The 16,945-nt window shown below is 33.6% G+C and overlaps 1 protein-coding gene across 1 annotated transcript; it reads left to right on the forward strand.

Annotated features, from left to right (window-relative positions):
- The first annotated feature begins 963 nt into the window (after positions 1 to 963).
- Positions 964 to 13,637, forward strand: LOC139899648 (uncharacterized). Its single transcript, XM_071882499.1, has 2 exons — positions 964 to 1,017; positions 12,552 to 13,637. The coding sequence occupies exons 1-2, from the start codon at positions 964 to 966 to the stop codon at positions 13,635 to 13,637; spliced, it is 1,140 nt and encodes a 379-aa protein (XP_071738600.1).
- The last annotated feature ends 3,308 nt before the right edge of the window (positions 13,638 to 16,945 follow it).

The following is a 16,945-nucleotide window of genomic DNA, read 5'->3' on the forward strand; positions in this document are numbered from 1 at the left end:
TATATAAACATGGAAAAGTTCGGGTCACTACAGCTGCGCCCCCTTGCGGGGTCCAAGGGCCAGCACCCCTGGCGGGGTCCAAGGGGCAGAGGTTTGAAGTTAAAAGGATTACGCAATCTCATTATATTGAGAAGATACTTAAAAGGTTTGAAGTTGATAACTGTTCACCTGTTAATACTCCTGTTGATCCGAGTGTGAAGTTAGTGCCCAATGAGGGCAAGGCTGTGTCACCACTTGAATACTCTCGAGCTATTGGATGTTTAATGTATGCTATGACTAGCACACGACCCGATATTGCTTATGCCGTGGGAAAGTTGAGTAGATTTACTAGTAATCCCCCTACTCTTCATTGGGATGCTATCATTAGAGTATTCAAGTATTTGCGAGGTACCATGGATTATGGTATTACTTATTCAGGATTTCCTTCGGTTATAGAAGGATATTCGGATGCAAGTTGGATTACCAACGTCGAAGATCATTCATCTACGACAGGTTGGGTATTCCTACTTGGAGGAGGTGCTATATCGTGGGCTTCGAAGAAGCAAACGTGCATTACAAATTCGACTATGGAGTCAGAATTTGTTGCTTTGGCAGCAGCTGGTAAAGAGGCTGAGTGGTTGAGAAATCTGATTTATGAGATTCCTTTGTGGCCAAAGCCGATATCTCCTATCTCAGTCCATTGTGACAGTTCATCTACTGTGTCTAAGGCATATAGTCATATGTACAATGGAAAGTCGCGACACTTAGGTCTTAGACATGGTATGATTCGTGAGTTGATCATGAATGGTGTGATATCCGTGGATTTTGTGAGATCTCAAGAAAACTTAGCGGATCATCTAACCAAAGCATTAGCCCGAGACTTAGTGCACAAGTCGGCTATTGGAGTGGGATTGAAGTCCACCAAAATCTTCCAAAGTAAGACACCCAATTCCCTTCTAGTAAAACGCTAGAAGTTGAATTTCAATGTGGAAAGCTTACTTTCTGAAGATTGAAACACATAAGTATACTGATCCCAAGGTATGTGTTTAGACTGCAAGTTGAGGTAGGTTGAAGTTTATCTTCTTAATAGTTCTTTTGAAAAATTGGATATGCAGGTGCAAGATGTAGAAGAACTACCTATGTGAGCATGAAGTTTTGCCGCTTCAAGGGAGCTTTGGACTTAGCTGCCGATATGTTCACTGAAGGATAGGGACACATGGCTTATAAAAGTGTCAAGTGTGTATTAGATTAGTGTAAGAAACTGATGTGTGTATTACTCTCTCATTTTCATATGGGTTGAAGGGTTTAATTTCTGAAACACCCCAATTCTCGAATTCTGGATGATGTAATATACTAAGATGAAAATTTAATTTCTGAAACATTTTCATTTATGCATTGGTTTGTCTGTTTATTGATGTCATTTAGTAAATCAAGGATTACACTAAAATGGGGGGGGGGGGGGAATTTGTTGGTGATTTTAGTGTCATCCAACTATCATTTTAGCTGATTGTGATTTACTAGAAAGCAGGAGTTGACTAGTGATACTTAACATGGGTTCGGTGAGTGCGGAGTGCACGCTCATAAGAGTGAACTAGACACTGGCGCACAGTAATGGCGGGGGTCAAGGGGGCTGCGCCCCCTTGCGGGGTCCAAGGGGCAGCGCCCCTGGCGGGGTCCAAGGGGCAGAGCCCATGGCTGGGGCCCCGAAACAAAAACATTTTGAGTGATACGTTTTAATGAAACGTTTAAATAAAACATTTTTTCCCGCTCCTTTTTCAACTGTCATAACCATTCATTTGGTAACCACCAAAACTGTTTTATATAATCAGTTTTGGGAAACTGCTTTCATATTCTTATTCAATTTTCACACAGAACGAACACACAAATCTATACACATAAATCGCGCTCTTCTTGTCTGGAAACGATTTGCATTTCTAGTCTTATCCCAATTGAAATTTCGTGTAACCCGAGACAAGGAGGGTCAAAATATTCAATTAGGAAAGTGTTTCACGATTCTAGAAATATCTGGATTATCTGTTTACATACCCTGTTTCTAACAAAGAGGAAGGATTCATAATCTTTCAATGGTATGTATTCATATTCTTCAAATTCTTCCAATTTTTCCCAATCTATGGATTGAACTGCCTTTTTAGGATTGAGTGGAACAAACAAGCCCAAAGGAACAACGGGGTTAGGGTTGCTAAGGTGTTTGAGTTTGAAATTAGGATTTGAAATCAGATGGTACCAGTGTTTGGATATAGTCTTAAACCTAAGCAATGATCTGGCTGGTAAGCGATAGAGGATTTCTGTCAGAAGATCGTCGTTTGAAGAAACTTTTTCCGCTTGTAGGATGGGCATTATCTCTGCATCAATGACCGTAGAAGAACTTTCGTTTGTTCTACCCATTTTTATGTTTTCTGTTGACATTTTTTGTTCTACATAACCAAATAATAGACGATGGAATTACAAAACACAACAAACAATGCATATAGTTCATCTGTAAGAACTAATTTTACAACAGTTTAAGAAGTTCATCACTTAAAATCGATCCCGAGATACTATTTAAGGTACATGCAAATAGGGATGTAAATGAATCTAACTTAAGTGCGTTCGTGTACATTTATTTAATTAACTGTAACTGACAAAAACAAACAATTATGTAGATCAACAAATAAATACAAATTCAAACTTGGAGAACATTAAGAATACAAAACTAATAAATTAGTTTCCAAAATCTTATGTTCAAACAAACTTAGTTGCAATATTATTCAGCTAATTAACCTAAAAGTATACTAAGCTTTTAGATTTAAACTGATCAATTAATTGATTGATTTTATTAAGACATAATATTTGATTTACATAATCTAACAAATACGCACAAACTATCGCACAAAAAGAAGAATTTTACACAGTTTATAGAATCAGAACAAGTGTCAAAAGCACATCAAGCAAGCCAAACAAGAAAAGTTAACCGCCACATGCCGGCAACCGTTAAGTATTAAAAAAGTCACTGTATCTTTTTGAAACATGATAGAAAGATATAGAAAGTTCGAAACCGACATATCTAACCTGAGACTGAGACTGAGACTGAGACTAAGAGGAAGATGAACTGAAATCCGATAGAGTACTAATTTTTTCGCCTTTGTAGTTTAGACATTTGATTTCTCACACTTTAGAGTAGTACTCTTCTGTCTCATTTACACTTACTTTTTACCTCATTATCTTTAGAGTTGTAGAAAGTTCTAAATTCCAAATTGATATTGATACATTCTTCAAAAATTATATGTAATAAGTATGTACTATACAACTATATAATGTACAATTTTAATGATAGATATATTAATTTGAATGATGGATATGTTTTTTTTTTTTTTTTTTGGAGAAAAAAAATATAAAAACGAAGTTGGTTTCTAAAGAAAAATGCTCTCAACAGGTAATAAAAGGACAGAGAGAAACGGAGAAGCTCGCGCATATTATACAATCATCTAAACAAAAAATATCTATAAACGAACCTCCCTAATATTTCGAGAAAAAACCTTACAAACAAACTGTGTGGAGTTGTGGTAGTTCTAAAGCTCCTGGGCCGGACGGTATCTCTTTTCGTTTCATTAAACACTTTTGGGATCTATTAAAGTTTGATTTTTGCAGGGACATTAGAGGTTTTTTCTCTTCATGTTCCATGCCTCGCGGTGCAAATTCAGCTTTCTTTTCTCTTATCCCGAAAATTCATAACTCGATGTTGATTATCGATTTTCGACTTATATCCTTGGTTGGTTATTTTTATAAGACAGTCACCAAGATTCTTACGAATCGTCTTCAAGGTATCATCGATAAAATTATTAGTCCGGTTCAAACCGCGTTTATTGCTGGACGTCAGATTCTAGATGGCCCTGATAGTGCTCCAAATGAACATATATTTAGTAGCAATATCCTTCCAATATGTAAAGTTTTCAGTTGCAATTATTCTATTTTCAAGTAATATTCGTTTAAATAAATAAGTGCGAAGACAAAAGGCGAAAACGAAGATTTGAAGACGCAAACGTCCAAAAAGCTCAAATGTACAAGATACAATTCAAATGGTTCAATTTATTAATAAGAAACCTCTAAAAATGACAAGAGTACAAGTTGTGAAACGCAAAGTACAAGATATTAAATTGTACGAAAAGGCGTTCGAAAATCCGAAACCGAGACATGAACCAACTATCAACGCCCGACGCAACGGACCAAAAATTACAAGTCAACTATGCACAAGAATATAATATAATATATAAATAATTATATAAAATTATATATATTATATTATATAATAAAAACGTCGGCAAGCAAATGGCCAAAAGTTGGTGAGCTGGAGTGCGTCACTTCGCGATCTCGGAGCTGGAAGGCACAAATGCTTCGCGATCTCGGAGCAGTCATTTCAGAAAATGCCTATAAAAGGCCACGAAATCTGCCGAGTTCTTTGCACCATATCAAACTCTCTATCTCTGTAATATATATATATATATATATATATATATATATATATATATATATATATATATATATATATATATATATATAATATTTATATATATAATATAAATTAGTTTAGTTTTATATTAGTTAGTTTAGTTAATGTAACGATTAATTACGGGTTTTGAAGTCGAAGTTCTCTCCATGTAACACTACGCGATAAATAATCAATGTAAGCTATGTTCTCCTTTTTAAATTAATGTCTCGTAACTAAGTTATTATTATGCTTATTTAAGTCGAAGAAATCATGATGTTGGGCTAAATATTAAAAGACGGGGTTATTGGGTTTTGGACCATAATTGGGGTTTGGACAAAAGATCGACACTTGTGGAAATTAGACTATGGGCTATTAATGGGCTTTATATTAAATTAACGATACCTCGTTAATTTAATATAAAGGTTATGATTTGACGTATCTATATATAACCACATACGCTTAATCGGACACGATGGGCGGGATATTTATAAGTACGAATTATTGTTCATTTTACCGGACACGGGGATGGATTAATAGTTACTGGACTCATTAAAACAGGGATGGATTACATTCAAGGATAATTGGTGTAATTGTTAACAAAGTATTAAAACCTTGGATTACACACAGTCGATAACCTGGTGTATTCATTAAACAAAGTTTTAAGACCTTGTTACAGTTCGAATCCCCAATTAGTTGGAATATTTGACTTCGGGTATAAGGTTAATTTGGCGAAGACCCTCGCACTATATAATTATGACCGATGGACTATTATGGCAAAACCAGATGGACTTATCGAATAATCCAGGACAAAGGACAAATAACCCAGGGTAATAAATTAAAATCAAAACGTCAAACATCATGAGTACGAAAATTTGAATAAGCATAATATATTTTATTTATATTTTCTCGTACTTTTATTTATTTTTTCATTTTAATTATTGTTATTTATTTTATCGTTGGTTAAATATCGTCATTTACTTTACGCTTCACTTAAAATATAAAATCGACAAACCGGTCATTAATCGGTAAACCCCCTTTTATATATTATTACTATATATAATATATTTTGTACAAATATAATTGTTTAAAAATATAGTGTAAATAAGTCGTCTCCTTGTGGAATGAACTGGACTTACTAAAAATTATACTACTCTACGATTAGGTACACTGCCTATAGTGTTGTAGCAAGGTTTAGGTATATCCCATTTGTAAATAAATAATTAAAACTTGTGTTATTTGTAACGTATTTCGTAATAAAAATAATAGTATTTTCGTACCCCCACGCTACATCATCAAGTTTTTGGCGCCGCTGCCGGGGAATCGGTGAAACGCTATATTTTTTTTATATATTTGTATAAATATATTTTTAGAAAAAAAATATATAAAAAAAAAACGAGTTTTGAACCTGGTCTTAAACTGAACCTGCATACTCCGCGATCGCGGAGAATTACATACAAAAACCTACGCGATCGCGTAGGCTGTCTGACACAGGTCAACCCTTGTAATTAATGCGAAATTAGGGTTAAATTTTTAATTATTATTATTATTTAGGGTTAAGTTTAGTTTAATTTTTTATATTAATTAGTTTTTAGGTTTTAAATAAATTAGTTAATTTTAAATATTTAGATTAATATTTTTATATAATAATTTAATAATAATATAAAAATAATATTTTTATAAAATTGTATTTTTATAACTTTAGTTTTATTTTTATATTTTGTATCTTTTTATTCGTTTAAATTCGTAATTTTTATAATTGTATCGTTCGTTTATAGTTTTAAGTTTAGTATTTTGCCGTAAAATTCCTTAAGTGCTTTTTCTTTAGATTAAGATTTAGGCGCTTTAGAATTTTGCGACGTCGTTTTATGTTTATAAATTTTAGTGCTTTTTAAGTTATTGCCGTTTTGGATATAGAATTCCTTTAAGCTTTAATACCTTTAGACACAACTTTTTAGATTTAATTTTTAGACTTTTAAGTTTCGACGTTTTTCTTTCTCATTTTTATTTTTCGACGTTTTTTGATGCGTAATCTTTTTCTTTCTTATTTCTAGACACGCTAGTTTTTAGGACATAGATTTTCTATTTCTTCTCTAAAATTTCAAACGAAAAAAAAAATTATTTTAAGCGGTTAAATTGATAGACATCCAAAATTTTCTGGTTCGTAGTAATAGTTGGATTTGTTAGTGGCGAGTTGTGGGCTTCCGATTTAAAGGGTCCTGGCTACCTGCTGCATCTATTGGCTATTCGAAACGTGGGCAAAATCAGAAAAGACTATTAATTTGATAACTTATATAATTTTAGGTTTTATAACTAATATGATAATTAGTAAATGCACCACATTGTAGCTAAAATTTGGTAATAAGCGCATTATGGAAAATCTTGAAAATATCTTGGAAACTCTTTATGACATGCGAAATCAATTAAATCAATACTCTCAAACGAGTGTTGATGACAATTCGTTCGGTCAATCTTGGATTACGAATGACGAAACAATAACTGGTTGTGAAATCTGTGGAGATTATCACTCAACATGAGAATGTTATTATTACGTTCCTATGGAAAATTACGCACCCACGGAACCTGAATGGAACGATTATGAAGAATACAATTCAAATTGGGATTATTCCCAAGAATATATCCAAACTCAACAACCAGAAGACGAGGAGAATTATGTGTCTGGAAATCTTTTAGACAATATGAAAATTAAACTCGAAGAACTCGATGCTCAAAATGAACAAATGAGAGAGTTTGTAAATAGACAAGCTGAAACTCTATCAGATTACACACCTGTTGATCTGAGGAGTATTGTGTAAGAAAATCTCATATCATCGAATTTTGTTGAATTCGAGAGCTCCGAAATCACCAACTATCCCGATGATACTTTTTGTTCAGCTTTACCAATTTCACAACATATCGACACATTAGCCTCTACCGACGAAATCATCGATCCATCAATGGATGAATAAGAAGTAAGGGTGACAAATTGGGAAAACGATAACATTGAAAACTTTACCCTCGAGACCAAAGTGGTGGGACCGATAAGTACCGTTAATGAAAAAGAATCTGCTTCGATCCCGAAATTCACCACTCCACAACCTTCTAACCCAATATTCTCAATAGAAAAGTCATCTACTGAAGATGAACTACGAGCTGTAATAGATAATGACACCTCAGATTTCACCCAATTGGGTATTAGAGGTGAAAACTTTGATCCCGAGAATAAACAGAAGGAAATGTTAGGAATTGGCCACCCTATAGAAATATGTATATCGGTGTATATCGATCCATTTGACCAAGAACCGGAAAAGAGACATTTCCATTTACTAAAAGCTACACTTAAAAAAGAATTAAGTAGTGACGATCGGGTGGTTCTAAACTTTAAACCCATTGATATATTATACACCACCCGAGATGTAAATAACTGGCTCACTATTCTAATTCGTGGAACTTATTCTACCGACTTCACATGTCGTCAGCTAAGTGTAGGGAAGTTTAACTCCACTTAACGTTAAATTAGGGGTTCGGGTTAGTGCATAACTCGTTAAAAAAATGCATGATAATTTAGGGTAAAAGACGTATTTTCAAAGATTAGCAAACAGTTCAGAAAAGCAACCGTTTTTGAAGAAAAACATGTGTGATAAAACAAGAAGGAATGAAAGATGAGGTGCACCATCTATCTTTCGACGAGCTTTGTAATTACAAACTGGGTATTTTTAATCACTTTTCTACACTAATCACCCTCATGAATTTATAATTATAGTCTGATTTCAAGCAAATGAGGGCATTGCATGATCTCAAGTGTGGGGAAGGGTTATAAATTCTCTCGGGTTTATACTTGGTTTATTTTTTAAATTTTATGAAAATTTGAAAAATTTTCAACTAAATGAATTCAAAATCATGTTTATACATATTTATGAACGAAAAAACTAGGTGATAATATCGAATTTATCGTTACCTTGAAAAAGACATAATTGAGAAACTACTAAATCGCTTGAATTTATTTATTAAGATATAAAAAGACGCATGAAAAAAGTCAAGTGTGGGGAGAATGTACCAAGTTATTTGATAAAAACTATCTATCACATGTTTCTGTAAAGTTATTGTAGGTGCTTTTGTTTTGGACTAAATTAACTATTTTACCCGATGAAAGAAAAGAAAAGATGGATCTACACGATGAATCAATTCTATCATTAAAAGGAAGTAAAGTCTTCCGAAAAAGACACGCGCTTCTTGATTTAGGTCAAGAAGTTTTCATCCAGACCAGCTGTAGGTTGATGAAAAATCTAGAAAAGTCATCTCTAAAATCAGTAGGAAATCCACGGACCTCAGCATCAAACAGGGTCTCCATGTGGTCAGACTTATCCTAACCATGAGAGGATCTGTCTCGTAAAATGGGGAGGGCGCCGTGCAAATTAGCTTGATAAGACTAATGAATCAGACTCCCAGAAAGGATAATCTCCTTAATGATTAAAAATAAGCTTTAAGCCTGATATTACTCAATCCTTGAGATTGACCTTAAAGATTGAGAATTACAAACTCATGGAATTCAATGATATCTAAACTCGAGCTTGAACGAGAAAATATTTTGATCAAAAATAAAACCGATTTGTTTTCTGAAAACCCATTTTCAATGCGTTCATTACCATTGAACGTAAAATTCTGAGAATTCATCAGAATTCATTAGGTCACCTGAACCAAATCGGGTGTCAACTGTAAGAACGGTGGTTGCATAGCATGGTCGGAGACAGGACCTTGTGCCAGACCGAAAAAATTATAGGATGATCTTTACTATTGCTCCTACAAAGGATAGTAATAGCATCCGACACGTTTTAGACCATGAACAAATGCATGTCATTAGACATTGCCTTAACAGTTTCTTGTTCATCGCTTTCCTTTATAACCGGACGGTAGTTTGCCGAAAGGTAACATACGGGACAAGTAAACTGGACGTGTTGCTTTCCTAATACAAGGTTAGCAAGTGGGTAACACAAAACCGCAAGTGTTGAGCTAAAATTTTCAAATCTGAAACCCACAAAACCCATAAAAATATTTTGCAACACCGGTGAAGGGTTATTCCGGAAAACTTATCTAGGGTAAAAGCTAGATTGAATTTTCAAAAGATCAAATTTTTTCATAAAGATCCAATTTCTTTAAGGATCTACAATTTCATAGTCATGTGGGACTGTAAACCACAAATGTTACTATCATTGTTTATACCGCCGTATCAAAATCACTGATGTATAAAGTGTGAGAATAAAAAAGTGATTCGAGTGAAGTAATTTCAAGTTATGTATTGCTTGAGGACAAGCAACGTTCAAGTGTGGGGATATTTGATAGTGCTCCAAATGAACATATATTTAGTAGCAATATCCTTCCAATATGTAAAGTTTTCAGTTGCAATTATTCTATTTTCAAGTAATATTCGTTTAAATAAATAAGTGCGAAGACAAAAGGCGAAAACGAAGATTTGAAGACGCAAACGTCCAAAAAGCTCAAATGTACAAGTTACAATTCAAATGGTTCAATTTATTGATAAGAAACGTCTAAAAATGACAAGAGTACAAGTTGTGAAACGCAAAGTACAAGATATTAAATTGTACGAAAAGGCGTTCGAAAATCCGGAACCGAGACATGAACCAACTATCAACGCCCGACGCAACGGACCAAAAATTACAAGTCAACTATGCATAAGAATATAATATAATATATAAATAATTATATAAAATTATATATATATATATATATATATATATATATATATATATATATATATATATATATATTATATTATATTATATAATAAAAATGTCGGCAAGCAAATGGCCAAAAGTTGGTGAGCTGGAGTGCGTCACTTCACGATCTCGGAGCTGGAAGGCACAAATGCTTCGCGATCTCGGAGCAGTCATTTCAGAAAATGCCTATAAAAGGCCACGAAATCTGCCGAGTTCTTTGCACCATATCAAACTCTCTATCTCTGTAATATATATATATATAATATTTATATATATAATATAAATTAGGTTAGTTTTATATTAGTTAGTTTAGTTAATGTAACGATTAATTACGGGTTTTGAAGTCGAAGTTCTCTCCGTGTAACACTACGCGATAAATAATCAATGTAAGCTATGTTCTCCTTTTTAAATTAATGTCTCGTAACTAAGTTATTATTATGCTTATTTAAGTCAAAGTAATCATGATGTTGGGCTAAATATTAAAAGACGGGGTTATTGGGTTTTGGACCATAATTGGGGTTTGGACAAAAGATCGACACTTGTGGAAATTAGACTATGGGCTATTAATGGGCTTTATATTAAATTAACAATACCTTGTTAATTTAATATAAAGGATATGATTTGACGTATCTATATATAACCATATACGCTTAATCGGACACGATGGGCGGGATATTTATAAGTACGAATTATTGTTCATTTGACCGGACACGGGGATGGATTAATAGTTACTGGACTCATTAAAACAGGGGTGGATTACATTCAAGGATAATTGGTGTAATTGTTAACAAAGTATTAAAACCTTGGATTACACACAGTCGATAACCTGGTGTATTCATTAAACAAAGTTTTAAGACCTTGTTACAGTTCGAATCCCAATTAGTTGGAATATTTGACTTCGGGTATAAGGTTAATTTGGCCAAGACCCTCGCACTTTATAATTATGACCGATGAACTATTATGGCAAAACCAGATGGACTTATCGAATAATCCAGGATAAAGGACAATTAACCCAGGGTAATAAATTAAAATCAAAACGTCAAACATCACGAGTACGGAAATTTGAATAAACATAATATATTTTATTTATATTTTCTCGTACTTTTATTTATTTTGTCATTTTAATTATTGTTATATATTTTATCGTTGGTTAAATATCGTCATTTACTTTACGCTTCGCTTAAAATATAAAATTGATAAACCGGTCATTAATCGGTAAACCCCCTTTTATATATTATTACTATATATAATATATTTTGTACAAATATAATTGTTTAAAAATATAGTGTAAAATAAGTCGTCTCCCTGTGGAACGAACCGGACTTACTAAAAACTATACTACTCTACGATTAGGTACACTGCCTATAGTGTTGTAGCAAGGTTTAGGTATATCCCATTTGTAAATAAATAATTAAAACTTGTGTTATTTGTAACGTATTTCGTAATAAAAATAATAGTATTTTCGTACCCCCACGCTACATCATCAGGCCCACTCATGTTGAGTGAGATAATCGATTGGTACAAAAGAAAAAATAAAAAGATGCTCATGTTTAAAGTTGACTTCGAGAAGGCGTACGATTCAGTTAATTGGGAGTATCTTTTATCTATGTTATCGGTTTTGGGTTTTAGCGATAAATGGTGTTCATGGATTAAGGGGTGTCTTTTTTCAGCTCGCACGTCAGTCCTTGTTAATGGCTCCCCGACTCGTGAATTTCCTTTGAAACGGGGGTTGAGACAATGTGATCCTCTCAGTCCTTTTCTTTTTTATTATTGTCATGGAAGGCCTTCATCTAGCTTTCAATCATGCAATGGAAATAAATATTATTCGCGGGATTAAAGTGGGGAAGGAGAACATTAATCTTTCTCATTTTATATATGCGGATGATGTAATTATTTTTTTAGATTGGAGTGTTATTGAGTTAAGACGCATTCTTCTTATTTTAGAAGTGTTTTATAAGGCCTCAGGTTTAAAGCTAAATTTCAATAAATCTCATGTCTTTGGTATCGGGGTGGACCAATCTGAGGTAGAATCATTTGCGAGTGCTACTGGCACTTGAGTTGGTACGTTTCCTACCTGTTATTTGGGTATTCCTATTGGTTCGAATATGAAAATTGTGTCAAAGTGGGATTCGTTATGTGAGAAGTTTCGGGCTAAATTATCTACATGGAAGGCGAGTCTTATTTCGGCAGGCGGAAGACTGATCCTTATTAAAAATGTTATGGGTAGTTTAGGGATTTATTGGTTTTCTTTATTTAAATGTCCCGATACTATTCTTAAACGTCTTGAATCGATATGAGCTAACTTTTTTTGGGGTGGAAGTAACTCGATCAAAAAGATGTCTTGGGTCAAATAGGAGAAAGTGTTAGTTTCGTTTGACAAAGGTGGGCTGAATATTGGAAGCCTTAAAGCTTTCAATTTCGCCTTAGTATTTAAATGGTGGTGGCGGTTTTTAAAGAACCCGAACGACTTGTGGGCTAGAGTTGTTAAATCGATACATGGGCATAATTTTCATTCGAATCACAGCAGCTCGTCAGTTTGGGCATCGATCGTTTCTGTATGTTCGAATATCACAATTAAGAAGCTGTTACCAACAGATTGTTTTCGTATGTTAATAGGGGATGACCGTAGAATTCGATTTTGGCACGACCTATGGGTTGGAAACGAACCTCTTTCGCACCATTTTAACAGAATACTTCACTTGGATTCAACCCCGAATGCATACATCTCCGATAAATGGGTTGATGGTAATTGGCTTTTCACTTGGGTTAGAGATTATTTAGGTGGTAGAAATGAGGATCTTATTAATAGTCTTTTCGGGATTATTGGTAAACCTGTGTTGTGCGATCGCCCGGATTCTTGGACATGCTCTTTGAATAATGATGGCCGTTATACAGTTAAAAAAGCTAGAGAGCTTATTGATCACTTGCTTCTTTCGACCTCGCAAGTTAAGACTATTTGGTACTTGTTTATGTCTAGAAAAGTTAATATTTTCTTATGGCGTTTTCGTTTAGATTCTCTTCCCGTTCGTTGGAACCTATCCGCGAAGGGGATCAATGTCTCTTCTATTGTTTGTCCGTCTTGTAATAATGGGGTGGAGTATAGAGATCATTTGTTTTTCGAGTGTGATGTGGCTCGGGATTTATGGCATAAAATTCGTATCTGGCTTGATTGCGATATGCCTCAAATGTCATCTTGGGATTCCTTTTTTACCTGGTTAGAAGATATTCGTTTACGCCAGTTGTCAAAGGATCGGATCATCGCGGTTGTGGTGACGTCTTTATGGGCTTTATGGCGGTTCAGGAACGGTGTTGTTTTCTTAGATTCTTTTTGTAACAAAAGTAGTTTATTTGATTTCATTAGATTAATTACTTTTCGTTGGATTAAACATAGAGGTCATTTAGTTTCAAACTGGAACTCATGGCTGTCTATGCCTTTGTAATTTTACCTTAGCGCCTTACTAGGGATCGTTTTATTTATTTATAATCATTCTTTGGCCATTAAAAAAAAATAGACGAAAATACAATGAATCAGTGGCGGAGCCAGAAATTTTTTTCATCGGGGGAGATTTTTTTTTTTTTTTTTTAAAAACGTAAGGATTTTTTTGGCAAAATATGGAGGTTTTGGGGGCAAATATAGAGTTTTTTGAGCAAAATTTTGTGGTATTTGAGTAAAATACGAATGTTTTGGGACAAAATATAGAGGTTTTGAGGCAAAATATGAAGGGTTTGGGGAAAAAAAATCCACCAGGGACAAAATTGAAAAAATTTGCACCAAAAATTGCAATTCATAAGTTCGCCCTTGCAATGAATGAAATCAACCGACGTAAAGACATCTTATATGAGTTTGAAGCATAGATATGATTTGGTTTCGAAAAAATTGCAACAAAATAATTTCAAGTCGCGGAAAAAAAAGAGACAAGGTATTATATTGGTTTTTAATTTAGGGTGTGCCCTTTTTTCTTTTTATCATGAAATTAGAAAGAGGTGCCCATGGACAAAATATTAACTTGATCGTGTTATGAACTTGTCAAAAGTGATGGTTGCCAATTATCATAAGAATCCAAAGTTGAACAGTAATTATATGTACTATAAATATGTACCATGTGATATTACATAAGATACACTTCTGAGATATATTTTCATACATACTCTCTTTCTCTCCATCTTCTAATAATTATCAATAGTCCACAGTCAAGAACCAGACCATTAAGAAGGTAGTTATAAACACCAAATTTATAACACGTTATCAACATGAAGTGCTCCATATAATCAAGGTTTATCTAAGCAAGCACAAGTCACTAATCAAGGTAATAATAATAAAAAAAAATCTTTAACGCTATCTTCTATTATTTATTAGTAAGGTAAATATTATTATCATCATAACTAACCTTTATATTTATGTTATATATGGTCGGTTATACCGGCCAAGGATCTGGCACAGTTATGTGCTAAACGTTTACTTAGGTTACAAGAGTTTTTCAGGTGCATATCGATATGCATAAATCTTTCCTTCCGTAGATGAAGTGCGGTTGGTTCATCCTCTCAATTGAGGTGTTTTCAAGAATCATGAAAGGTTTGAACGCTGATTATAATCATCAAGGTACAAATGAGGTTTAAGATGAAATCAAGTGGCAAATTTGAAGAGATGTTTAGTTTCATATGTTATAATCAATATTTTAATTCATTTTAATTGTCCAATGTTGGTAGTCCATAGTTGGTAGTCCACAGTTAGTAATTCAACAATTCATATATAGTTTAATATATAATATTCGAATTAATTAATACGTATTCGTGACCCATTGTATACATGTCTCAGACTCGATCACAACTCAAAGTATATATATTATTATAGAATCAACCTCAACCCTGTATAGCTAATTCGATCATTACCGCATATAGAGTGTCTATGGTTATTCCAAATAATATATATAGATGCGTTGATATGATATGTCAAAACATTGTATACGTGTCCCGATATTTAAAATGCGTAAATAACAGTATTTAAATAACGATAAATAAAGTGCGTAAAATAAATAACAGAAATTAAATGACGATAATTAAAATTGCGAGAATATAAATTGCGATAAATAAATGTAATCAGTTAGCTAGGAACAGTTAGAGTGGATTCTTAACAAAATTTCTCATAGTTAATTTGTTTGTTTCTAACAAAATTTATTTTTGTCCAATATTTTCTTCATTTTGCCACTTGTTGGATTCTGATAGATCAAAATCCAAATATGAAATTGAATGAAACTGGTTATTCTGCGGTGAACGGATTCGTATATCTGTGGATGTAAGTAGAATAGTAAATGAATGTTGAATCAGATTGGAAGAATTTACAGTGTAACTTATTAATGTGAAATCTAAATATTTCTAGGGTATTACCTAACCGTTAAAATATTTTCACCATTAACAGTCTGTACAATTTTTAATTACAATCTTTATGAAAATATACTTACATATATATATTTTCTTCAGATGCAATCATGGATTTAATGAGTCAATATGATATTAAACTCATTTGATTTACGGTTAAATCTAGAGTACATAATCTCTAAAATATTAGAGATTACATAATCATCATGTCGAACGGAGATAAATGATGTAGATCGATTCGTAGAACGATGATTATGATCAAGGTACATAATGAGATGTTGAGGTGTGTGATATTGAAACTTGGGTTGTTGGTGGTACTGGTATTGATGTTGGTGGTACTGTTGGTGCCGGTGATGTTGCTGAAGGTGGTACGTTTTGCACCATATTTTCCAAATTGATTACTCGAGCGCGAAGTTCGTTGACTTCTTCTATTATTTCGGGATGATTGTCGGTTGGAATGAGCGGATGAATAAGGTTTAGAATTTTAGATAGAATATAATCGTGGCGAGATATCTGGGAAATGAGGCTGAAAATGGTATTACAGACAGGTTCGCCGGGAAGTGCTTCAGGGTCTTCGCCTAAAGGACAATATGGTGGATGAAAGGGATCGCTTCTTCTTGTCTCCAATGATTAAGTAGACTACGAACCAATTAGATGAATTGGGGATGGCTGATTGGTTGATTCATTCCGGTCATACTGCTTTCGGAGCTTAGGTGAACATCCATGTCGGAATAGCTGTCGGGTTCCAAAGAACTTGCACTAATAACGAGTTCCATTTCGTACGATTGAGTAAAGAATTTTTCGATAGGAAATGATTTCCGACTATTGGATGGTATTCTAATTACATAGAATATATATATATATATATATATATATATATATATATATATATATATATATATATATATATATATATATATATATAGAATAAAAGATTTGGTAGATTACGGAGGAATTTACGAAATATATCAGGCAAAGTTTACAGTAACAGATAAGCTAAGACATGAATTTGCAGATACGCTAAGATATGAATTTTGTCTATACACTATACATGCAATCAATGCAGTAAGATGTGTCTAGACTAAAAATGATAAGCAAGTGATTCCCTAAGAATGATAAGCAGATAATTTTTGACACGAAATGATAAGCAAAACTTTTGACATGTAGACACGGTCGAAGTCCAGACCCACTAATGCATCTAAACAACTATCAGTTAGACACACTAATGCAAGACCTGGTTCGTTAAGACCACCGCTCTGATACCAACTGAAAGGACCCGTTCATATCGATTATAAACGATTCATATCAATTGATTTCATTGCGAGGTACTTGACCTCTATATGATACATTTTACAAACGTTGCATTCGTTTT

The sequence above is a fragment of the Rutidosis leptorrhynchoides genome, chromosome 3 (assembly GCF_046630445.1).
Source record: "Rutidosis leptorrhynchoides isolate AG116_Rl617_1_P2 chromosome 3, CSIRO_AGI_Rlap_v1, whole genome shotgun sequence".
In the NCBI taxonomy this organism is placed as follows: domain Eukaryota; kingdom Viridiplantae; phylum Streptophyta; class Magnoliopsida; order Asterales; family Asteraceae; genus Rutidosis; species Rutidosis leptorrhynchoides.